At 40.5% G+C, this 26,741-nt stretch overlaps 2 protein-coding genes across 5 annotated transcripts in view; one reads left to right on the top strand and one right to left on the bottom strand.

Annotated features, from left to right (window-relative positions):
- Nucleotides 1-5,136, bottom strand: part of LOC122872222 (R3H domain-containing protein 1) — a 45,981-nt gene extending 40,845 nt beyond the window's left edge. The window contains 1 exon segment of the mRNA XM_044188155.1: nucleotides 4,998-5,136. The gene's annotated coding sequence lies outside the window, so the exon portion shown is untranslated.
- Nucleotides 4,012-26,741, top strand: part of zranb3 (zinc finger, RAN-binding domain containing 3) — an 85,023-nt gene continuing 62,293 nt past the window's right edge. Inside the window, exons 1-6 of one of the 4 annotated variants that reach the window (XM_044188154.1) lie at nucleotides 4,012-4,274; nucleotides 6,767-6,969; nucleotides 17,111-17,129; nucleotides 17,389-17,567; nucleotides 20,570-20,801; nucleotides 25,892-25,977. In XM_044188154.1, the coding sequence (XP_044044089.1) occupies nucleotides 6,824-6,969; nucleotides 17,111-17,129; nucleotides 17,389-17,567; nucleotides 20,570-20,801; nucleotides 25,892-25,977 (662 nt within the window). In that variant the 5' untranslated portion in view covers nucleotides 4,012-4,274; nucleotides 6,767-6,823. Of the gene's footprint in view, nucleotides 4,275-5,341; nucleotides 5,481-5,527; nucleotides 5,886-6,438; nucleotides 6,638-6,766; nucleotides 6,970-17,110; nucleotides 17,130-17,388; nucleotides 17,568-20,569; nucleotides 20,802-25,891; nucleotides 25,978-26,741 lie in introns of those variants that run through there. The other 3 variants (XM_044188151.1, XM_044188152.1, XM_044188153.1) reach the window with 3 other exon arrangements.

Below are 26,741 nucleotides of genomic sequence, written 5' to 3'. Positions count from 1 at the left end.
GGAAAGAAAAAAAAAAAGTAGAGAGACAAATACAAAGGTAATGCCATGTCTGAGGGCTACAGCTTTGTGTCACCTGCTCACCATTTCTGAGTAAATGCTTGGCTGATTTCTAAAATTGTACATTTCAACCACAGAAACAGAAAACACATCAAGCACAGCCAATCATTTTACGGCTATACAATTAAATTGCCGACTTCCAAACAAACCAACAAAAAGACAGATTTAGACTAAATCGGCTTCAGCAGAGCGCAGGACATGCTCCCTAGCTAATAAAATCAGACATCAAATAGTTAATTAGGTTACTAATGCTGGTTCGCACTCATGGTGCTGCAATAAAATTGATTTCAGTGTATTGCTAAACTGAGTAACTAATCTCCCATTTTCTAGCCATTTCTGCTAATTGCAAAGCAAGGAAAGCACTGACAGGGGAGCTATATAATTGGACCAGAAAACGATTAGTGTAAAGCTTATGAAATTATATCACTTTCATACACTGCTTGCCTCAATTTCAGGGCAACTGAGGCAGTGTCAGTTTAAGGAACTGCCTGTAATAGCTCAGACTGAATTAACAGAAAAAACATAAACAGGCACAAATGAGCCTCTAATTGCGCTGCTCACTCTGCCTCCAGGTCGCATAAGGCGGCGCGGCGCAGCAGAGGCGCAGTCAGACAGCATTAATAAATTAAATCCACAGCAGAGCATGTAGGTAATCCATTACCTATCCCATAGGAGAGCTTCCAGGGAATATCAATCTAGGCAATTAGAGGAGAAACAATAAACACAGAAAACTAACATGCAAGTCTAGCAGTTTTAATCTATGGAGCATTATGAGGAGGAAAATAACTCAAAAAGTCCGCCAGAGTCATTAAAAGTCCATTTGCAGACAACACCTGCAGAACAAACAGAAGATGAGCTTGGCTGGAGAACAAAGCAGAGCGAAGCCTCTTATTGGCTGATCTTGGTTAATTATTCTTGTAATGAAAAGCAGAAGCAGCACTGGCAAACTAGCGGGGAGATTTCGAAAGCTCTGGCTCAGCTCACTGAGTAACACGGCACTGACAGCACACCAAATCTCATGTTGCGCTCAGTTTAACAAGCCAAAGAAGAAGACTGCACACTTACTGACTTGCTGCCGTGAAAAAGAAACAAAAACGCTGATGCGGAGGAGATTTTCTCATGGATTAACATGTTGTCCGTTTTTAAAACACCATTGAATACAACAGCTTAAGTGGCAATAAACAGCAGAAAATTAACAGCCTCAAAAGGTACATGACAAAGAAAATGTTAAAAAAGCAGAACGAAACAAAAGTACAAGAAACATGAACAGTCAGAAAAGGCATGTGAGGTTCTTGCCTGAAGTGGCTTGAAGCTGCAGGACCTACCTGCCCGGCAGCACTGCCCTCCATCCCTTCTGCTACTCGACCGTTTAGTTTCCATTGTACAGGAGGCACAATTTGCTGGAGAGGAGGCTGGAGTCGCCTCCCAGCTCGCTCCTCGGCAGCTGCCTACTGCCTCCTGTTCGCTCGCTCGACTGAGTGAGAGTGTAAGACAGGGAGAGGGGAGTGTAAAGGGAGAGGGCGAGGGAGAGTGGGTGTCACAGAGAGAGAGAGAGAGAGAGAGAGAGAGAGAAAGGGATGGAGGGAGGGAGAGTGCTGTGCGAGCACAAGTCTACCTGCCACAACCCATCAAGCCAGCCAGCCTTGGAGACAGTGCCAAATCAACAGCTGGCCCCTGTGTGATGTCAGAGCCTCAACAGCCAGTCATGGCAGCCGAGGCCGGCCGGCGCTACAGAGCGCCGACTGAACCAAAGTCACCGGCTAAATGGGGCTCTTCATTAGCTACTTTGCTTTAGGATGGAGGCGGGGGTAGGAGGAGGAGGAGGAGGAAAGGGCAGCCAGGGACATGGGATAGATGGAAGGAGACTGAGAGGAAGAGGAGAAAACAGGAGGGTGGGAGGTAGAGCAGTAAGAGAGAAAAGACGAAGAAAGGAGCACAGAGGTGCCGAAAGAGAAAGAGAGAAGACAAACAGGGAGGAGGAGAGGATAGGGGACAGGATCGACATGTCTGTGGCCAGCTAGGTGCTCAAAGACCAGGTGGAGAGTCGATGGGGAGGCGCTAGCCGCTGAGAGGCCGAGCTGTTCACTGGGCCACCTTCCCATTAAAGCTGGCACCCTGCTTTTTACACAAGACAAGGATACAGCTAATCCCCCTGACTCAGAGCGAGCCACCACCTGAAATACCACCCATTACTGAAACAGAAAAGCGAAATACTGAAATAAAACATTTAGCTTTAAGCAAACTTAAGATAAGCTTACTGGTAGGATCAGCTAGAAAAAAAATACACGGACTGCATAAGGAATAAGAGCAGCTGCTTGTGCATGATCAAACCGCACCCTTCACCTCCTCCATTTCATCTTGTGATTTTAGAGGATTTAATAGGAAAAACAATATGGGGTCATAGCCGCCACCAGTAATCACTTGGATTGTTTATTTCATTAAAAGATCAAGTATTCTGTCTCCTCTGTTCATGCAGCAAAGATAGCATGGATAGGAGAGATAATTGAGCTCTGAAAATATTCTACTTCGTAAAGCACTTTCATCACTAAATGACTGACAGGCAAAGACATAGGAAGTCACAAACATACACACAAACCCATGCGCAGTCAAAGTCTAGACTGCCATAATGTGATTGTTTTTGTCCTTTCAGTCACTCAGACTTTAAGAGCAAACACAGTGGGCGGAAAAGTTCCTGCTGTCACTTAGCAACCAACACCAGGCTGCGACAACCGATCCGATCCAATCCTGCCACATAATTGTACCATTCGTTATGCCAGGTCTCTGAAGAATTTATTATTGTGCTTCCTTAATCCCACGAAAAGGTCACCAATTGAACAAACAATTTATGGATAGGCGGATGAATTATTTAATGGCCCAGACCAAATATTATAGGAAAGAGAGATTTCCCCCCCTGGAAGGCGATGAATTATTTAGTCATTGGGCCACATCTTTGGTGAAAGCTATTACACAGCATCCTCAACCTCAATATCTGATAATGTCATCAGCTCCAAATACGCCCTAACCTGCGTAATGAATGGTCAACAGAGTAGCGGCTGCAGTGGCCTGAGAAGGCGCAGGTGAAACAGTTTTGGCAAACCAATTATTAGCATTTATTTTAAGCCTCGGAGGGGTGTGCCACAGAGTGCAGACAATCACAAGAGAGCATTTGAGCAATGATTTTGTGAACTTTTCTTTGACTACCACTTCCTAATGCACTACACCTCACCCAGCAGGTAAAAACAGATGTTGATATTTTATCTGCAATAACCATATCACTCTAACATGGACATAACTTGATTGAGGACTTCTAAATTAGCATACGCAGGGAATTGTTATGGTCATAATTCCCCGAATTGATATGTCAAAGTATACACACAACACACAATATATCTAAGCTTATCGCTGGATAGCGCAGTTGCCAACCCTGCTAAGATGAACACATCATCTCCACTCTCTAAAACAGCAGCTGGAGGGACTGAACCAGCATCCACTCTCCACCCACCAGGCTCCTCTGGTACCTTAATGAAAACGATACCATCATAATGCTCAGCCTCGGTGGTGGCAACTTGTAAGCTTCCATTGCCATCTCTGTTCATCTCTACCAAGTCTATGAGGCGATAATTGTCTGGGTTAGTGCATCGTAATTATAGTGGGTGTGGGTCACCTATTAAACAAGTACCAAAATTAGTTATTCACTGCATGATTTATGGCCTTTTATTAGCATATATTTTGTTCAAGTCAGGTGTTACTGTCCACTTTTATAATCTCTCTGCAAACTGTAATGGAGTTATACTAAACTATTGTATATGTCAATGTTAAAAACATATACTCTCACATAAAGACTATTCATCAACATGCAACATAAAAACAAACAAAATCTCTGAAAATGCTTGTGGTTGATTATGTGCATCACTTACTTTTCTATTCATATTTACAATTTGTTTGCGATAAGCCTTAGAGGACTAATTACACTGATAGGGCGTGGATACATTTTATTTACACTAACCCCCGTTTGCCAGTATTTGGTTAGCACTTGGTTCTCTGGTACTTTTGAGGAAACTGCGCAACCTTATATGTCATTTATTAACACGCGGGCTTGATTAATTAGCGTGAATTGTTTTTCTATGCTCCCATCGACCAAGAAAATGCCTCATTGCCAATCATGTATCAATCACAAAGGCAAGAGACCATGATGCGTATTATAGCGCTCAGGAAGGGTGAGAAGAGTCAATCGAAACTAAATGCATTTGCTTTGATTAATCATTTAGAGCAATGTAATTTAAATGTTTGTCTTTGTCGCTCGCTATTCCACAGCGAGCCCGTAACACCAGACTCCATTACAAATTGAGCAATTTTAATGTTTCCTGGGTATCGGCAAACCTACAAACCCCGGACAACATGTGACATTTCAATCTGATAATTGATACATGCAATTCAAATTCGGCCGATAAGACATTTAACTAAGCAGCGCAACAAATCAATTAAAGCTCAGTTATTGAAATAGCTAACAGTTAACGTTAACCTTAGTACACACTGTTATTTGCCGTATGTTACTGTGAGAGAAACTGTCTAACCAGGCCTAAAAGTTATTGAATTATGCTGTATTTTTAAATGACTTTTATTTGTTTTTTCGGACGAACGCCGAATTTAAGTATGGCCGCTTAAGTTACAATTTGGATAAAGTGTTTGCTTGCGAGGTGTGTACTTTCGCCGAAGAGAACGGCAACATTTGCGTTGGATCGTGTCGGGGCTAAGCTAACGATTATTACCTGGCACTGTGGCTTGCTAACGCTTGAAAACGGCCAAACACCGGCGCTCTGCGCTGTCACGCACAAGCAAGAGAGATGTTTACTGCTAACTAGCTCGTGTTACAACAATCCGGTTAACATATTTTTTCGTTAACTGTTGGACATGATACTGCAGATATAATGTCGCCTTACCGCTTTAGTTTACAGTCGGTGCACAGCCGTAGTCTCTACCGAGGGTGAAGTAGCTAGTGTTAGTGGCGGAGAGAAGGAGAAGCAGCGGAGTCCGGCAGCCAGCAGGCTGGGAGAGTGCGTCAGCTCCTCACGTTCGATACGTAACGTCAGGCTGCTGAAAATATGTCACGTCTTGTTGTAGTTGCTGGATTGATTTGCGTTATGGCAGCGCATGCACCAAGTTTGTCTGACGATTTCGTCATTTGTCTCACATATCTTTTAACACTGATGTAAAGTCTTTATACTTTTAGGTGATTGTGCATACTTTAGATCATAAAGTGCCAAGAAGTTGCATTGAATACTTAGTGATAATTACGTGCTGCGGATGCCTGGTGATATAAACCGAGTGAACTTTGAATTTGCCGCGAAACGTTTCAACGTGTCAATTCAGTCTGCTGTTTCAAAACCATTTGATTAATGCGCTTCATTCCACTGTCTTACCAGGTAGGCAAACCACGCGTACACTAACAGAAACAATGTGCGTCTCTTGTTATTTTACTACAGTTTTACATGGATGTCATGTGGCCGTGTACTGTTCCTGAGTCACAATATCATAGCAACGCTCTATGTGGCCAGATCGGCTCTGCTTACACACTAACGTAAAAAATAGAATACTTGTGTTTGCTTGCTAGTTTTTCCACTCATAGGGTAGCTAGGTACCAGAGTCAAATGCAACACATAGGAACAATATTCATAATAATACAGCTAATTAGCTTACGAACGTGAATATGCGTTTCCAGTCTATGGGTTAAGTACGAGTGGTGCTTTTATTTCTGTAGGCAAGCGCGTCACTTCCGGTTTATGCTGCTAGCGCTAGCCGTTGCGCTACATCCTTAGTTACTTCTTTAGGTAGTATTATTAACTCTAAATTTCTTCTTAGTATATTTAGTTGTTTGGTTGTTGTCGGCCCTTAACCTGCCAACTTGTTCTTTAGGTTCTGTAATATATCGCTGATAAAGCTACAGCTCGGCAAGTCATGAAGGTGGTTTTGGTGAAAAGTTCAAATGAAATTTGTGGTTGTTGTTATTACAGAATACGTCTCAAGGAGCACACAGTTATTACTTTGTGTCTCTGTGGCCTAGTGTTTGAGGTTTCAATATAGTAAGAAAATAATACTTGACTACTAACGTTAACGTTAAAAAAAGAGTGGAAATCTAAATTTACCCCGATGATAAGCATTTTTATATAATACCAACCAATTACATATTATTAAACATAGCCTACATGAAATATACGACTTTTGCATTTAACTGTAGGCACAGCTTGCTCTCTGACTTCTATCTGGACAACATTTTGTTATGGAACGTTTCTACTGTCTTAGACACAACAATGATTTTGTGGGGTCGTTGGTGTCCCCAGAAACATCTTCCTGGATTGACCAGGACAGTGCCAGGTCAGGCAACACAAAAACATGCTGTTGCTGTAACTGGGGGCGGCTGAGACAGGCATCTTCTACCATCTCATCTAAAATTCTGACTTTCGTTGTCCACTATACTGCGTCATCCGGCTTCTAATAATGGTATTCCTGTCGGTGCTAGTAGACAGCAGAGGAAGGCTTCTCACCCTTATTATAAAACATGTTTAAATCAGCAATCAATATGGTAAACAAACGTGGTCATTAATGTGTAATAGATGCTGTAGTGAATATTCACTAATTCAGACTGAACCTAGCCTACATAGGGGCATGTTCAGATGTACATCTCAGTTTAGCAATGTTTTTTTTTTTCCAGCCTAAAATCTGATCCGGCTGACTGAGCAAGGACCGAGAAACTGATGAGGACTTACTAATGGAAATGGATGATAATGGCCTACAGACCTCTTGCTGTGACACAAGATGGTCACAGCAACTGTCAGGCCTTCCTCACAAGCTCCTGCAGCGCCTGATGCCTTTCCAAAAGGACGGAGTGGAGTTTGCTTTATCTAAGAATGGACGGTAAGCAGTGCTGCTGCTTAGTCAGTCAGTAGTTCTGTGTTAAGAAACATCTTTGGAACAACACTTATAAATATAGTATTTAAAGTTATTTTTAAAAAACTAAATATAAAGGTCAGCGTGCATCTTCAAATCAGTAATGACATAACTAAATGTAGATCTATAGATGAGTAGGTCTGTTGCTTATTTTATGAGTGGCTCCATTTGAGAACAGTGTAGTCCCCCTCTGGGTTTATGCCGTCCTGTGTTTGCAGTCTTACCTTCCACTCCACTCCGGCAGTGTGTAAATATTGATTTATTGCAATGAAGATGCTTTCAACTCAAATCCATTGTCTGAGCATTTCATAGAAAAATACAACTAGCTTCTCGTATCTTCACTTAGAAGCTTCACACATTGGTCACCACCAATTACAGGAAGAGGCAAGGTGTTTAGGAAATGTAAACTTAAAGCGGGAATATGTTACTTTTGCTGAACAGGAGCCACTTTGGTCGCAAGACACAATAACAGGAAATTGGTATGCTAAAATTAAAATGCAGCTTTACAGTAGCACAAGTAGCGAAGACCAAGCAGCAACCACCTGGACTGAAAAATAAAGCCAACGCGGAAGTGCCAAAAACTGCAGTCCTTGAATAGCCACTTGAGGCTGGCACCAAAAGAGAGTCAAATCTCCATAAGCCCCCTTGTTAAAATGCCCAACTTCACAGCAGAAATAAACATGTTTACAGCCTGGTACAAAAAACGTTTTTGGTCTCTGTAGCTAATTTCCCTGTTCATGACAGCTGTACGGGGGGTGAATTTTTATATAACTCACCCCTTAAAATTATATTAAGGCTTAAAGTTATGCATAAGTAAGGAAGTGGCTGCTTTGAGTAACAGGTGGCTGCCGTCTCAGCACAGGTGGCTGGTTCAGCAACCAGGCTTCTTTCGGCCCGCCTCAGCTCCACCCACGCTCCACGTCATTCTTTCAAAAGTTGCATAGTGTCGCTTTTAAGAAGACTGCTAACAAACAAACATGGATTTGAACAACGTAGGTTTCAAAATCTTCCAACGATCGGCTCTGCCAATGTTTTATGGAGATGGACATTCAACACATTATTAGGCTTCAACGATGCTCACACTGTGTTTTGGTGAGAAACAGTGAATGTAAATTTAACTTTGTTTACAAAAAACCTCCACGGGGTACCTTTTTTAAAGGTTCTGTATAGGAGATTTTGAACATTAATATAGCAGCAAACAACTATTTGCTATGTAAAGATATAGTGGAGTAATGGCTTCCTACGCAGAGAATGACGTCACACTCCCTCCATGAGTGTTGTCATCCGAGCTTCTCTGTTCCTTGTTTTGGTAGCTGGTCCGGCTGCGCGTGCATGTTAGTGTGTGTGAGTCCTTCCCTGTGAACCTGTTGGCTTTGAGGTGCGACATTTAGTGGCAGTGAATGTCGCATACAGCACCTTTTTAAATATCCATAAATCCTACAAGGCAACATTAATCAACTAAATGCCCTCATACTTACTAACCCATGCATTCTGTGATGCTGTGCTGAATTACTAATATTGAATTTACTTGACAGCAAAACTGAGCAAATCTGTAGTATAACACATTTTCTTCTCTATTGCTACATCAGTGTGTGATTAAGTCCAATAGGATGGCATGTCATTGAGCTTTAAAGTAGGCAGTCCCAAAACCCAGATTTCCAACCAAGCTACAATCTGTTATGATGCCTCAAGAAGCAAGTAAAAAGTCAAGAGTGTATGTGAATATATTTTAAATTCAGAAGGTCAGATAGAGTCCAGGTTGTATCTTTGAAAACAATTACCAATCCATGGGAAGTTTCTCAGTTGCCCTTAAGTCTGTAAGTGTTTGGCTGTGTTGAGCATGAAGCTGCAGAAGCTGGCCGGGACTTGCCCATTTCCTCCTCTCCGACCAGTCGATGCATGCTCGGGTTCTCGGGAAGGTCAGCACAGGGGGAGCCAATGTGGGCGACGTGCTGTGATCGGAGCGGCCATATTGATTCAGGAACACTGGGAGGCGCTGCTTTGTTACACGGATGGGTCAGAAGTCAATTGGCTCTCGCTGCACCGTGTGGACAGTTACCTCAGTCAATTGGCATCAATGTGACAGTAAGAGCAGCGCGGGCAGTGCTTCTCTCCGGAGACAAGCAGAAGTGGCATTGACAGAATGAGCACTGACATGATATTAGATGTTTAGGCTGGTTTATTTATTTAGTTTATTCACCTACATATCACAATACATATATAAAATAACTATATTCTGTATGCCAGTACCCTTTTTATCATCTCTTTTCGGTCAGTGCTGAAATAATCACCTCCATTCATGACATGATTCTTATACTCAATATCAGTGTATAACCCAATGAATTATCAAGCATATCGAGCCGATGCTGTATCTTCCGTAGAAACATGGCCTGTTTTTTCTCTTACTGAAGCATGTCATAAAGCCCCGACTTTAATAAACGGGCAAGTCTTTACTCCAAGCAAAGCTTATTAAGATGCCACTGAATCCTACATACTGGACCTTTTTTAATATGAGAACTTCACCGAATCCACTAAAGAGCAGGACAGAGCTCCTAATGTTAGCATAAACGCTAAAAGCATCCAGGACCAGCTTCGACACAGCGGGGACATCCATCTACATCACAGTAGATGCTCTAGTCGTTAACGGGGCTTTTATTTAACATAAGGTACGAGCTAATTAGCTAGTTATCCAGATATGCTAACGTGTTGCTAAAATGGTAGTGTCGTCTTTTTAGAAAACCATCTTCCACATCCTGGTTGCTACATACTATAAAAGTAGTAATGTGAGATAATACAGTGACTAGCATTTTAAGCCCACTGTACCGCACACTTTCATCCACATCCTCACATATAAGTGTGTGCGTTCACACACAGACGGTAAAGATGATTACAAGCTAAAAATTGTCATTTTATTGACAGTAATCTTGATCTTTTTATGTATTTGAGGCACCCTGCTGTTCTTTATTTGTTCATTCAATATCCTTGAAAAGAGCCTCGAATTAAAGCAGCAGTCTCTTTTTTTCACTGATACTCAACAGAGACTCATTGTAAAAGAGGCAGAAATAACAATATTTTACCTAGAAGAGCCTGAACATACCAGAATGCAATGCAGCTGCAGACTCATTGGGTTTTTAGGAAGAACAATTCTGGGAAATGTAGGATATCACTACCTGAAGTGGAACTAGGCGAGGCGGGCTGACAGACAAAAAATAAATGGCAGCCCTTCATTATAAAATAACTCCTGAAATGCACTGAATATCATAGATTGATGTCGGCTATCTGACAGTGTGGGAGGATCTGTGGGCGGATTTTTCCTTTAAATCTCATAGTCATTGTGTCTTTTCACATCCAGAGCATCAAGAGTACCGAACCAAAACATCAAATGTTGTTGCAATTCAAATACTTATGGAGCCCGCTCTATCGGTCTGTGTAGGAGGGTGAGTGAATTTTATGGAGTTAGATGAGAGATGATGTGGGAAAGTTGTAGTACAGTACGACAATAAAAACCCATGAGATGTGGTTGATTGTATTGTTTGGAAAGTTGGGCAGAAGTGTGCCATTTGAGTGCTGACATCTGTATATAATCAGCTATACTAAAACAGAAACTTACCCAGGGTACATCTGTTAAATGCAGTACTCTGAGTGGGCCTACCCAGATATTGGAAAAAAAACATCAATTTGGTGTAAAAGTACATCCATTAAGACCTCTTGGTCACTTCCATTACGGTGTCTGCAGCTTGAAGCCAACCACTGTATGTCCGCCCTTCTCTGATTTGTCCAAAATATTATTGTAAGTGACTGCCTGTGCTTTTATTGAATAAGGCCTGCTCTGCTGATGCGAGATGAGATCAATAAGCAGACTGTGTTGTCTCTCCCTGTGCTGGTCAAATTACTGAGAAAAGTCCTTTCCAGAGATGGAGCGTCTCTGCACACATACAAGTTGATGTGTTTACACCACATTGGTACTGGCTCATAAGTATTGTTCATAATATAGAGACTCTACACAGACTGGTTCCATAAAATCATTTGGGCTGTTCAGCAGCACATTGGGAGTTATAGTATTGGGAGTACAATTGAACTTATTTCCCTGTTCAAAGTCCATCTATGTAAGATAAATTAAGAACAACCAACAACTCGGTGGACATCACTCAGATAGCACAATATCAAAGCCCCTGCAAACTTGGTTTCAAATCTTGAGTATTTCTCTAAAACCTTAAATACTTGTGATTAAATAAGCAACAATCACACTTAGAGTCTATTTATGAAGCGTTTGACACTCAAAAACTCAGCTTATCTGCTTCATCAGGGTGTGGTTTGATCAGATTTGATTGACTGTGCTGGCAACATAAGCAAACAAGCACACGGTCATTATATCTGATTAAAATGTTTCCTGATGGTGCTCAGAAGTATGTGACATCACGGAGCCCCGTCCACCTTAAGAGATGAACACAGAGACAACAAAACCCCCCAGAAATCTCTCACAGAAACAACCAAAACTGTATGCTCTTATAAGGTCAATAAGAACCTGATTGAAATAAGTTTTCAGGGCCTTTAGCAGTTTATTTGATGTCATTGATTCAGTTTGTTTGCCTGGACAAATAGTCGATAGGTGGAAATAGTTTTTTTATTAAAGGGGTACTTCAGCAATTTAGGGTTGCACTTCCATAAAGTTGGGGGACTTGTGAGAGATAGATTAAAAAAAGCTGCAGAGACCGAGATATCCTGACTTTTAGTCTCTAGTATGGGTTAAGCTCCGAAAACACTGGATCCCACATTCCCCATAATGCAACACATATTTCAAAAACCCTCCCTGACAAGTATGTTTCAACGTCTTTCGAACTCAGTGCACCCAATTTGTAACACAGAGCCACAAAGGACATTATGAAACTGTTTTCACTGATCTGATCTTCATTTATAAAATCAACATGCAGACAGAAGTAGATTCAGTACACACATCAGTATGAAAGCTGGCGTTTAGCAGCTTTAATGCTCCACGTCTCACTACTACTTGTCACTTACAAGTAGTATTTTTACAGTGATGGGTTGATACAACAAAATCCCAGTTTCAGGTCACCATTGAGATCCAGCAGTCTCAGGACAAAACAAATCATGTGTACCTGACCAGTAATCTGAGCAGGGACAGTGGGTCCAGTATCGTCGTAAAAATAAGGAAATGTCTCTCTGACACCTTCAAAGGGCCTCAGTTTCTGTATTTACTTTCTAAGGTGCTCTAAATTCCATTTCCTCCTAATTAAGCATGACATTTGTCATAGGTTTTAATGTAAGAGGTTATGAAGATGGCAGGATATGCTATTATACAGCATAAAAAATGTAATTTTACTCACCATCAGTAACCTATACAGTAGCTTTAATAGCCAACTTTCCATTATTTGGATAGTATCCATTCAGGATGTAAAGAAGAGGTTTTTATAGAAACAAAGTATAGAGTCTACATGTGATAAATAAACTTTGTAGCCTGCTGGGTCAGTTTGTGTGTTAGAGAGAAGAATTATGCTGGAGGGAAACACCACCATAATTTATCATTTAAGAAACTAGAATCTGCACCATTAGAGCCAAACACAACATACATTCATACATTTTTATGTGCATCCTACTGTACAAACAGGAGGACGAGGATTATGATTAAACATAGCAAAAGAAAGTATCAAGGATCATCTAAGGCCATAATGTAAGAGAATAGTCACATAACACCTGCATAACATAACACAACATATTCATATAATATTCACTGTGTACATTGTGAGACTGATATTTATGAGCACCCAGCTTGATGCATCCTGAAAGGTTTAGTCAGACAAAGCGAGTGGCACAAATTAACCCAAAATCCTGCATATAGGATGTATCTTTAAACACTTGTTTATTATGTCACTATACTTTACTATGTCATTTTTTAAAAGAAGAAATAAGACATTCTTCTAAGAAATGAAAAGTTAAATTGATAATCAATAGAACACATATTTGCTCAGTTCAACACACTCAGGAGTTTTGCTGCTACAGCCTTACCTGGTCTGGTATGACAAGTAGCATATGGTGTTTAATGTTGGCTAATGTTAGCAAATTTTAGATAGATATTTTGTGTGTTTCACTGATATTACTGAATTAGTTTGCTGCATTTATTACTCTTCATTGCTTGTGTATTTGTTGCACTACATTTTAGTATATCAAACATTTCATTAAACACGGTGTGTTTACTTCTTTTACTTCTGTGATAAAACTAGTGAAATGTTAACCTGTGACATGCTAAAATATAGCGTGGCAGTAGCACAAGTAAAGAAAGATTATAAAGTCAGCAAACTGACTCGGTAATGTAAGTTACACGGCAATATTTAGCTAACGTTTGCTAACATTAGCCACAACAAGCTACTGGTCAACCCAGAGCAAGTAAGACTGTAGAAGCAAAATTCCTGAGTGTACTGAAACAACCAATGGCGTGTTTTATTGCTTAGGAATTCATCTTTTCATTTGTAAGAGGAAAACTGTGTTATTTCTTCTCTCAAAAGCTAAATAGTCTCACAGCACCCCACCTGAAAGTCACATGCCAGAAACCGCGTTGCCTTTTTATGACAACCGGCAACCATTAGCTGTCGCCACCAGTCTTATCTGCGGCATAACTGCATATTTAAGTCATTACTTTTTTAATATGGTTATTTCTGTTTGGATATGGTTGAAAACATAATATAAAAATGTAGTTAATGTAAATGTCACCCTGTGAGGAAATGTTATTAAAATATAAAGTAAAAATTGGAAATAAATCACTTTGGGAACCACAGGTTCGGAAAAGGGTAGATAAAAAAAACCATTCCGCTCAACAAAAGACTAAAAGAGAGCCTGGGTGTGTGTAACTATTGTCAAAATCCAGCAAGTACAAAACGTTTTTCAACGTGTTTTTCTATTTTAAGCACTACTGAAAAAAAAGAATTAAAAGAGCTCTCTGATAGATTTGGGTGTACAGAAGGGTCTGCTTAAGTTAGGGGAAAAAACTTGTAAGCAAAATATTAGTTGTGGACTGCCCCATATAGCTAGGGTTTAAACTGTTTCCTTTTAAAGTCATACACACTATAGAAACATCCTCCTCCATCTCCTACAAGTAGAAAAATGCCAAAACTTTTCCACCAAATGCTACTTTTTAAGTTCACTTACAGTATACAGCAAAACTGCACTCTGAACCCATAACTGTGTGTGAGATCCTAGTGGGTTTGAGCACGGCATACCTTCGAGCACCCTTCGAGTCAGCCTTTTGTGCAGCGTCCAACCTCTGAGAGGTTTTTCCACTGACCACCGCTCACTTTCAGGTCCAGTCCTCAAAAGAGAACCTTAACAGGGCTGGAAGATTGGGGTTAGACATTGGGCCACACAGCACATCATCGTGCAGAGGTCAAACCCATCAAATCATCGTGGGTAGGAGGGGAGCCCATTTACTGACACTTTGGGGCTTGTGGGTTTCAGAGATAACATTAGAAAGACGGGGCGACGGGGACCGTGCCGTTGTCAGGCAACAGCACTGCAGCATCTTCACAGTCTCAAACCGTCAAGACGACACTCAGGTTATTTAAAGGAGGATGATTAATGTGTTGAGAAATGGCAAGCACCTGCCCCAGCCGCACTCCCTCCCCAGTGTGTGAGCGTGGGTGTGTGCGTGGGTGGATGCATGCGCAAGCACATGTGTGTGTGTGTGTGTGTGTGTGTGTACACGTTTACATGTGTTTGCATTTGTGTGTGCACTTCATATATATCGTGTATTTTTGCTTTTTTGCATATCTTTTCTTTTTCACACACACATACCGGCCTGTGTGTGTGTGTGTGTGTGCGTGCGTGCGGTGTGTGTGTGTGTGCGTATTGCGCTGACTGGGCCGGTGTGCTGGCAATTAGAAAAACCACCAGTGGCAAGGTGCACATTAATCATGTTCCTCAGCTGAAAGAGAGAAATGGGGCGGAGATGGGGGGAGGAGGTGGAGGAGGAGGAGAGGGAGGAGGAGAAAGAATAATGAGAGACTGCGTCTGAGGTATTCAGAGCTGCTCTGGTGCACTGTTTGCTCTGACATGATGTTGGAAGCATTTATGAATAAGCAAGGTCATGACAGTAGGCCCAGATCCACTGGGCAGAAAGAACCAGAGGTTGATCTATCTGCGCTTTTTCTATGGAGACGACTTCAGCTAAGGCATGTGTCGCACTTTCAGTGTTCCTTTATAATGTGTAGTGTAAAGGGGAACTAGTTGGCTATGTAGTTGCTAAAACATATATCAGGCAGCCAGTTAAAGGTTTAATTTCAGGCTAATTTTACTCTCTTTAAAAATGTGAATTAAAAGAATCAGGATTAACAAAGATGGATTTAGACAAATAGTCTGAAAACATATCCTCATCATTGTTCATCATTGTATAAAATCGCTCATGAAACTTTCAACCAGAGAGGAAAACACTGATTTTCAGTTTTGCGTTAAGTTACTCTTTAATGTTCGACTGTCAACACAATACGCATACGGACCAACTGATCGGTCACCACATGGGTGCTCACAGTGAACATAAACACAAAACCCCTGATCGATTGTCCATTGACAGTTCCAATCACGTTTATTCAAACAAGACATCCGTGTCCTTAACAATTTCGGCAAAATAGAAAGGCTGTTTTAGTTTGTGCACTTCTGCTATGAACGGAAAGCGGGGGGGGGGCAATATGGAGCTGCAGATGGCTGGAAGATGCTGTTGTTGGTCTGTTCTGCAGCAAAGTTCAGTTTTATTTCTGTCAGCAGTCTTAGTCAAGACTACAGTAGCCACGGCAGGTAAAATACTCCGATAATATTAAAACAAGCTCACTGCATTTTACAACGCATCTTTTGACAGCGGCCATTTGGGAAATGTGGGACTGTGAAACTGCTCACACTGCAAGACAGGCAACCAAAATTTCTGACATGCCGGTTGTTGATTCTAAAATTAGTTGGGGGGCGACCAATTTGGGGTTAAAATTGGGCTTAATCCGTACACTGTCTGCCTGGCATTAAATGAACTCATCTGTGCCCAAGAACAGGGTTTTTTTCATTTGATTTATTTATGGAGCAACAAAACACACCAATCGGAACGTGTTAAAGTGACTTACACTTATTTTCAACATGGTCACGATGTTAAAAAAGACACAACACGTAACATAAAATTGAGTCTGAAAACCAAAAGTGCATCAGTGCAAACTAAACCAAAAAAGAACACATCTACACCGAAATACAACAAAAACAGATTCATTTGCGAAGTAAAATTTCATTAACAACCTGTCACCTTACTCCATAAATAAGTTTTTTTTTATCAACTTGATATTTAATGGAAGACTGGCTACATTATTGACTTAATTTATAATTTGTCAATACAATTAAAGATGCTCCACTCCTTCCTAACTGACTTGTGTGAGTTCCTAGGTGACTTAATTTATGTTAAATCTCAAGAGCTCATACCTCTATATAGTATAGTTTAAGCTTGATTATTTTTTTTTGGACAACTCTCTCTTTGAGATGCAGAAACAGACATAATTAAAAACAAGGGATGTAAGATTTGACGAATGTTTTAAAATGACAGTTTCCTTGAAAAATATTATAATTACTTCACCTCAGGAATTAAACTCTAGCTTCACCCGGCATGTTACTTTCTTTTGGGAATTGGATGAACCCATACACAGTGAGTGCCTCTCCAAAGTCTCTCCGAAGACACTCAGCTGCATCAGATAGAAATATTCAATAGGAACAACAACACCATAAATATTGCATAGCAACAACAGATCGCAAACTGAAACAAAGCACCAGTGCAGACCTAAATTACAAGTGACAGATTTGTAATATATCCTGAGTTGGAGGTGACTTTGTGTGTGTATTTTCTGTGACCAGAAAGGTTTGAGAAGTCGGGTTGTGACAGGAGGGTTTCTGGTATGAACCCTTGGACAAGTCAGGAATGTCTGGACAAGGGAAAATGCTGCTGTGGTGCCTTTGAGCAAAGCCTGTCTTTTTATAGCAACCAGGTTTTATTGCCTGCTGGTTTGCCCTACAAAACAATTTTGCTTGCCTCAAAACTCATCTGATAAAGTTTTCTCTGTTTTCTTTTGTTTTACAGATGTATGATCGCTGATGAGGTAAGCACACAACGCTGGCTCAGGAAATCTATTTTCCAAAAAAAAAAAAAAGACTTTGCTGCATGCCTTCCAAATTAATTTGTCAGCCCTGTGCAGCTCTCCCACGTGCCTAATCGGTTTTGACACAAGAATCATTCTGAGACCTTATTACTCTTGGGCCTCACATCAGCTCGCCCGTCATATGCAATTTACCGCAGAGTCGGTGCGCGATTGACTTGTTTTTCTCCCCCTTCGCCGTGTGTTGATTTGGTTGGTCCAGATGGGTCTTGGGAAGACGGTGCAGGCCATCGCGGTGGCGTACGCCTTCAGGCAGGAGTGGCCCCTCCTGGTGGTGGTGCCCTCGTCCCTGAAATATCCCTGGATCGAGGAGCTGGAGAGGTGGATCCCCGAGCTGCAGCCCGGAGACATCAACCTGGTGGAGAACAAGAGCCACACCATGTAGGTCATCCCACCATATGCCCCTCCACCTTCATCCCTCCAAACCACCTCAGCCAGGCTACACATACATAACTAAACGTGTAGTTTAGTTAACGTTTATTGCAATTAAATCCAGATTTTCTGACTTTCTTAAATCTACAGTTGCTTGTTTTCACATTCAGCAGATACAGAGCATACATTAGCATTCATTTGGAGTCGTGCTTCTGACCACCTGACAAAGTCCAATAGTGCCTCTCCTTTTAGCTTTGATTTGGTCTCCACCAACTCCTGAGGGAAATATCTGACTCTTTAGCTGCTAAATGCTCCGCTATGTTCACCAGCTAGCTGCTAACTTTGATTATCAAAACGTCTCATTAGAATATATTTTGATTATGGGCCTCAAATAGACAATAAATATGTAATCAGCAAGCAGAATTTTATTCTTCACATCAGTTGTGAATGACACAACTGACTTGCCAATATTAGTTTTTTTAATGAAAGGCTAATATTGGCAAACTAATAAAGCCTCACTGTCAAACTGCGTATTAAAGCTGCAGTTTGAGAGCCAAAAAGTCTAACCTTGAGGGAAATATGCTGAATTTCATCCTTTTGAGTACTACTGATTATGGGAAAAACTAGCTGCATTTATTACTACTTTTGGTTAAAGGTCAGCAATCGAACCACTAATAATTGTGGAACAGACACTTAGAGAAAAGGAAAACATCTTATTTTTTTAGGTGGAAAAAGTTTACTTGTCATTATTTGACTGATCACTTGATTGATTATTTCCCTGATTAATCGATTAATCATTTGCTTTATAAAATGTAAAATACCCATCACACTTTCCTAGAGCCCAAGGTGACGTCTTCAAATAGCTTGTTTTGTTTGACTAACTGTCCAAAACCCAAAGATATACAATGTATTATCATGCATGACTAAGAAAACCAGCAAATAATCACATTTGAGAAGCTGGAACTAGCGAATCTTTGGTATTTTTGCTTAAAAAGGGACTTAAATGATTAATCAGTTATACATTTTTAATTAATTCAAGGCAAAATTCTCCATGTTTTCCTGCAGATAGGGACACATTTTGCACATTCAGACCCACAGTCTGGCGAAAGTGCAAGGTCTCTTTAGAGCTCATATGTTTGGGATATCTATGCAAAGAACATAATCCTGTGGATTATGTTCATCGTATATAGGATTATGTAAGTGAAAGGTTGCAGCCATTATATGAAGTTAAGGGGAAGTTGTCCTTATAAGAAGCTGCGTGGCAGTGTCTGTCGTCTCCATCTCTCCAGCCCTCTGCTTCTACACATGCTAGTGGTACTAATTTACCTAAAGAGATGGAATAAAAACGTGAACACACTTGGCCACAAAGTGTGAAAGTGAGGCAGCGTGATAGAGAGAGAAGTTGTGGCTGACAATTTAATCTCAAAGCGTCCCTCGGTGTCAGGAGCCAGCATGGGCCGATGTTTGACAGTGCTGACAGACAAATCATGTCAACGCAACGTCTGCAATATTGAACAAGAGCTGAAAATTTTTCAACGCAGGAAGTGGAAAACTGCTGTCGTAGAGAAATGTGCCTCATTTTTACAGCTGTTTATATTGATTCGGGATTGCAGTGTGTTTGTGCACTGTGGACTAATGTCGCGTATAAGCCTTGAAAACAGCTACTGTTATTATCTTCTCAACTTTCCCCTAGTTGTCTTAGTTTTTATTTTTGAATGAAACAAACTTTCTATATCTGTGACTTGGAGAGGAAAAAAACCTCTCCACCTCACATCACAGACGAAGTGCAAAGAGGTTGTGAAAGCCTTCTAGGGAAAACGTGTCCTTGAACTGGATGTGTTAATGACTGAACGGGGAGGCAAGAAAAAATTATGCAGCACCTCCTCTCAGCATTTTGACTCACTAGTTCTTTTGTTGAACATGAATGGCACCTTAGGTTTATTTCAGCTTGGAAATGTGTGTGTGGTGAAGGCAAAGAATTAGAGGCTGCCAGATGCTGGAAATGTTTTTGATTTCTCAGAGATTCTTATTGAGTTTCAGGCAGCTGAATGTCGCCGCTGTGTTTGTTTGTTTATCTGTGACTGTGACTGTGTATGCGAGTGTTTGTGTTTAGGGCTGCGCATAAACTGGAAAATATAGAAATTGCAAAACAGCCCAGGAATGGATTTCTTAAGCGTTAGAGAAGAGGAGATGTATGAAAAAACCTGCGGCCCAATTTTATGTCTGTGTGTGTGTTCCTTTGTGTGCTTTATCAAGTCCACACACCCTTTTTAAATAGTCTGGTTTACTTTACCTTGAGGGCTCAGTTGCCAAGTCAATAAACACTAGAGCATTTGAACAGATGTTGAGCTTGTATTTAGTTCTAGCTGTTGACACACATTTGACCCAGTATTTTCTGTGTATCCAAATGATATATCTTATTCCTCTGTGCCATAGAGCTCCATTGTTGTCCAAAAACTATTAAAAACACATCAGTGAGCCACACTGTTGCACTGGGTGACATGTTCCTTCATTAGGATCAACATGGGCACTGTAGTTTACTGACTCAATCCCATATACACCATCCTGCCATAAATACTCTCTTGACCCAATGTGTATTAATCCGCAGCTGAAAATAGTCCCCAACAAATGCACCGTTTCCTCCTGTTTAGTAACGTTTGCTAAAAACTACAGTGCCCAGCTGTTTGAGGAAATGTCTGAGCCTTTTTTAAAAATCAAAGTATATATTTCTTAACTATTTATTATTCTCTTCAGTGGGAACCAACCACCAGCCTTATGCTTAAATGTACAATTAATTGAGAACATAATCAGCAGACAATGAAAATAATCATAAGTTTTCGCCCTAATAAATAGTAATAACAGAATAAATAGATGACGTGTTTGTGTTTTATATGCGGTATGTCATTTTATTCAAAATGAAAAAGGTTAACTTATGATACATCACCTGAAACATACATCATATGATTGATCTGCATAAAATCCTCAATGTGTGTGTGTCCCTGTCCCTCCAGGGGTATCAGCAGCAGTAAGGTGACGGTGCTGGGTTATGGCCTGCTCACCACAGATGCACGCCCCCTGGTGGAGGCTCTGAACAGGCAGCGGTTCGCTGTGGTCGTAGTGGACGAGTCACATTACCTCAAATCCAGGAACGCAGCGCGGACTAAGATTTTGGCACCTCTCATTCAGAGCGCCAAGCGGGCCATCCTGCTCACTGGTACCCCGGCCCTGGGTCGGCCTGAAGAGGTAATAAAATCTGATTAAATGAAAATTGACTGATGCCCCATGGGGAAATACCTATTATGGGAAAGAATACAAATTTAAGTAGAGTAAGCTGTTTTGTTTTCTGCCCAAGTGACATGATCCTTGCAGATTCAAAACCCTGCGTTGAATTTTTAATGAAATTTAAACATTGGGCTGGAGAGGAAGGAACACTGTGGACAAAGATTGAGCCCACACTCATGAAGAAAGATTAATAGGCCACAGAGCTGACTCGGGGCTCAGCTCTGGCTTTTCACAAAGGTGTTTCACTCTACAGTGCAGGTAGATCACCATGGTAACTTGCTCCAGAGCAGGTTACACTCAGATCCAGCATTCAAAAAGTCAATTAACTCTCTCCGGCATCACTTATCCTCAAGGATCCCATGGGCTTATTTCAATAACCTTTGTTACAAAAACTTCATTTACAAAGCCCGATATGAACAGACACTGCACTGCAATAAATGAGACAAGTAATAAAAAGAAGCGCACAGGGGGGGAAACTATTGAATTTAGAGACAATAAGAATGGCTGTTCACAGGACAACAGTGTTTGGAGAGCGGCAGAGCCATTCTCCTCTCCATAATGATTTATTATATCATTTTTATATACAATATATTGAAGCAGTAGATTGCAGCCGTATTCCATCACTGCAGCCGTGGAAGATGAAGTGGACTTGGTGAATAGAAAATCTTTTCACAGTCTCAATGTGAAGACACAATACAGTATCAATAACAAGTACTGTATGTCTACTGTACCTAATGCTAGGGCGCTGATACAGCTTAGTGCTTAGGCATTTACACTGTCTCTACTTTTATCATCCTCTCCAGCCTCAGGGGCAGCGTAACTTTTGGCTTTTACAGGGTTTTTGTGTTGCTCATATGACCATTATGATAGCTTAGTAAATAATTACGTATTAGTAGTCAGTTTGATGTGGAAAATAATTGTCATTATCTTCAAGATAACCTCAGGCTTATTCATTACCTGCAGTGTAGCTTTTTTCAGTTAATAGTTTCTATCTGAATCTGTCTGTGTTGCATATTGCAAATAATATAATCTCTATTATAACAGATATAACAGATATCTGCATATGAATGTAGAATCTGTAGGCAAGGGACAAGATTGCTGCTGGCTACACTGGAAGCCCTGAAACGTTGGCTGTTGCCCCCGGAGGCTGAATTGTCGTCAGACGATAGCCAGTCGGTTCCGAGATTGCTAATAATACAACTGTTTCTTAACAGTGTTACAAAGGGCTTTACAAATATATGAAAGATGCATAAAATAATTGAAAGGACAATACAAAGCAGAAACTGAACAGAAGCAAGAAGACGAAAAACTATAAAATTAAATATTCACTAGTGCAGTGCTTGGCTCCTGGTATTGCTGCTTGCAGCGTTGTCGAGAACCGCTTCACACTTGACACTGCACTACTTTGGGTCCTCAGCAATACACCCAGGTGTGAAGTCGATCGAATGAACGGTTCTCGAGACAGACAAACAGTCAGAGATTCCTTCCTTTATAGTTAGATATTGCGCCACCTATTGGCCAAATGGCATCAAACGTGTCATGTCAGGTAACTTTTTCTGGCTTGGTCCAGAGATGTTCTGTACCAAATTTGGTGACGATTGCTCAAAATTTGTAGGAGAAGTAGCGAAAAAACTGATTTAGATAAAATTCAAAATGGTGGAAAATCAGTCTAGATGTAAATGGGCGTGGCTTATATGGATAGATTCGTCTGTACCCACAGAATCCAGGAAAAAGGAATTTTGTTTCTGAGACTTACAGTTCAAAAGTTACAGGCCAAAATGTAAAGTTCGTTGTTATAGCGCCACCACCCAAAACTCTGCTAATCTGCTTCATCAGGACTGCGTGATTGTGGCAAATGTTGCTTAATCCTGATTGGTGCGCGGAAGTATGTGACATCACCTTTTCCCAGCCGAGCCACGCCCACCTCACACAATTGAGAATCACACAGACAAAGCAGCACGGACAGAAATCTCTCATGAAAAAGAACCGAATCTGCTCCAACTTTGCCAGAAAATGATTGTGTGTTCATGAAGGACCACATCGCTCATAGTAAGGTGATTAAAAAAAATAGGTTTTCAGGGCCTTACTCTACATTTTTCTCATTGTCAAACCAGTCGCATGAAAAGACCAAAATCAATACTGTCTTACTTTCTGACTTCCCTACCGTGTTTGCGGCACTCAGCGCCAACCTCATTTGTTGCTACTGACAAGACATAAATCTTTAAAAACGACTCACGAATATATAGTTTCATTTTTAAAAAAGACTAATTTCCTAAAACAGCTGGGCACTGTAGGGTTTTGCAAACAGGAGAAAACGTGCAAAAGTGCATTTATTGGGGACTATTTTCAGCTGCGGATTAATACACATTTGGTAGCATTTGCAGCAGCAGGACGGTTTAAGTTGGATTGAGTCAAAACAAACTTCAGTGCGCAGGTTCATGGCAGTGAAGGAACATGTCAGCCAGTGTGGCTCAATGATGTGTTTTTTAAAGACTTATTCTTTAAAAAAGACATTTTTAATGAACATTAGAATTATAAATAGGGTGATACAAATCCTAAATAGAAATACCTTTTCAAAAGTGATTTAATCTTAGGTCACACTCTGGTATACAGTATATAGGGTCAGGATCTTAGCAATAAAATGTGAAGGTTTTGTGTTGACAACGTTAAAGTATCTATGTGAGACAGGACTGGGATCCTACTGACATCTAACTGCCACATTGCTGTGAGGAAAACTTAATTATTGCCTAGACCCGATCATGCTAATTAACTGATGAAATTCTGGCAGCTAATTAGAAGTTAGTGCTTGTAAGAAATCTCGAGAAGGTGTATCATCGAGAAAGTGTGTGTGTGTGTGTTTTATATACTGCGTGTATGTGTGTGTGATACATGCCATCCTGTCTTTGCCATTGCCTGTCTGCAGTGGTGAGGTTAGTTTTTAGATATCATCTCTCTCTGCCTCTAGAATCTGAAACTGAATATAACATTTTATCATCCGCAGCATAAACCTGATAAGCCCTGTCCCGGCCTCTGTGCCAGTCTCCTCACTGCCATCATTACTCACTGTGGCTCTGACATCGAGTTAGCACACAGCTCAGGGCATGCTGCACCGTTCATGATGTGCCCTCATTCCACCCACCTATTATATCAACAGTGTGAGGGGGGAAAATGCAAAGCTCCTGTTGAACAAGCGCTGAATTTAGAATAGCGCTCTCACTGTGGCTGCTTATTCCGATCGCCTTGCTGATGATTACCTGTCATTACTTCAGAAATTGCTGCAAATACTGAAAATTGACAGGGATGTGGAGTGTACACACACACACACACACATGCTTGGAGCGTTGTTGCAACATGTGATGCATGCACACTCTTTACCTACTTAATGTATGAAAAGGCCCTTTTTCAAAATGTCATACGTCCGTTGAAGACAGAAAGCAGCAGCTTGTAATTTATCAGTATTTTAAAACTCAAGTGGTGCAAAGATCTTTTGATGACTCGTAATTTTCATGTCAGCAGTTATTTAGCAACAGTAGATTGATTTTTGTTATTCGTGTTTCATTTAATTTTCAAATTAGTTTCGTTTTCTTCGCCTAGTCTGACTGCACAGCAGTTTGACCTGGTTAATTGGCGCTGACACAAATTGCCACACAGTTGCACACACAGGACTGGTAAAGTAGGCAAAGGACAACAGGACCTTGAATAAATTGCACACAAGATGCACTGCATGACAGTAGACTAATCGTGAGCACAGGTAAGGTCTGTGTTTAAAGCCAAAAAAAGCTCTTGCTACTCTGAGTTATTGCATGCAGCTTTCAAAAACTAAAAGTTGTGGCAACTAAAATAGTATGCAATCTTAAGACTCCTAAGTTTGCCAGTTTGGTGTAGGACATTGGTCAAATTTACACAAGATATGTACCATAATAACTTTTTTGAAGTAATACTTACAGGCTTATTCACGTTCTTGCCAAGAGATAGATGAGAAGATTGATAACGCTCAATTACCTGTACGCTAATTATGAAGTTACTGCCAGCAACTGGTTAGCTTAGCACAAAGAAAGCGGAGGTTATGAGCAATGGGTGAATGCGAAATTGTTCCATAATTCAAGCATGGCTATGTCAGTTACATGTATTAATTAGTATTTTATTTTTAAAGTGTATATCAAAGTGTTAGCATGAAACAAGCAAAGGCAAATTAGTGACCAACAAAGCAAGACTGTGTGACTTTTGCTAAACAGTGGCAACTACAGTATAAAACATGTCTCCTGGTGAGGTACGGTGTGTTTACTCTTTGTTTAACACTGGTGATAAAATCATTGAAATATGTATCTATGACATGAAATGTAGTGTAAACAGTAATAGAGAAAAGTCAGAAACTCAGCAAACTGACTTAGTAATGTCAGTTACACAGCAATGTTAGCTAAAGTTTGGTAACACTAATTAACATTAGCTGCCACAAGCTACTGGTTGTACCAGCCCGAGTAAGCGTGTAAAAACAAAACCCCTAAGTGTACTGAACATAAGGGTGAGTTTTATTGTTTATTAATTAAACTTCTCATATGTAAGAAAATGAATAAGTTATTTCCTAGTCTCACTTAAAGCAAGACTTGCTAACTTGCTAACATTAGCTAAAATGAGGCACCATAAGCTACTGTTCATACCACAGCAAAAAAAGTTTTATTGCTCATTATTTCAACTTTTCATCGGAAGAATATGTTTTTTCGTCTTTCTGAAGTTGCGTAGACTCACTTTACTGTGTATACAGTATGTTGTCATCATTTATGGGTAAGATGACAAATAGGACAAATCATACTGCATACTTTTTTTTAAAAGAAGGTAAATCTCATTGGGAGGAAAATATATGAGAGATTGAGAAGGATATTAAAGTTAAAATGAGACACTGAGATATTATCACACACATTCTCTCCAGCTTATCCTGAGTCTCTAGCTCTCTTTCCCTTGCAGTCACACGTTCACACATATACACACCCAGAAATGTGTGATTTAGTACAGAGTTGCTGTTAAGGTCCTTTCCCTGTATGTGTATTTTACAGCTATTCATGCAGATTGATGCCCTCTACCCCAAGATGTTTGGAACCTGGACTGACTATGCCAAGAAATACTGCAACGCCCATTATAGGTGAGTCTTCAACATACACACACAAGCTGATGTACACCTCATTCAAATATATATCCTCATATTTTCCAATTTTTCTACTTTATATGTGGTGTATCTTAATGCTACTATACACTTAAATCATATTTTCTTTATTATATGTCATACAATTCATATTCTGTAATTCATATTTTTCTGTAACATATACTTGTTAGACATTTTGGTATATACTCTAATTCACTTTCTTGCCGAGAGTTAGCCGGCAGGCTAGCTGTTTCTCTCTGCTTTTTTATGCCAAGATAAGCTAAGCTAACTGTCTCCTGGCTGTAGCTTCATATTTAATGGACAGACATGAGAGTGGTATCAATCTTCTTATCTAACTCTCAACAAGAGAGTGTTTAAGCATATTCTAAAAAAATATTCTTCTAAGTGTAATACCTCAGTTTGGTCTGTTCTTATTCATATACTCTTGATTATTAGCTTAGTGGAATTAGCAGAGTTTTAATAGCTCTCACCTACCATTTTAATTTTTACTCTTTTCAAGTGTCTGCTGGGATAAGATGGGCTGTACCTGAGTCTGGAGACCAGCCAGACCACGACTGAAGCCAATCGTTAAATGCCAACTGGCTGCCAGTTGCCAGTGACGATCAGTTACATGTGTGAACAAACACATCAGATGCATTGTTTTGGATGTCCGTCAAAGTCGGCAGCTCAGTCGGGGATGGGCCCGGCGCCATTAATGATAACACTTTGTATATAATAGCACTTAGTGTGGCTGGGGAATGTCG

This window comes from Siniperca chuatsi, linkage group LG24, assembly GCF_020085105.1.
Source record: "Siniperca chuatsi isolate FFG_IHB_CAS linkage group LG24, ASM2008510v1, whole genome shotgun sequence".
Classification (NCBI taxonomy): domain Eukaryota; kingdom Metazoa; phylum Chordata; class Actinopteri; order Centrarchiformes; family Sinipercidae; genus Siniperca; species Siniperca chuatsi.
This window is presented reverse-complemented; position numbering and strand designations above follow the sequence as displayed.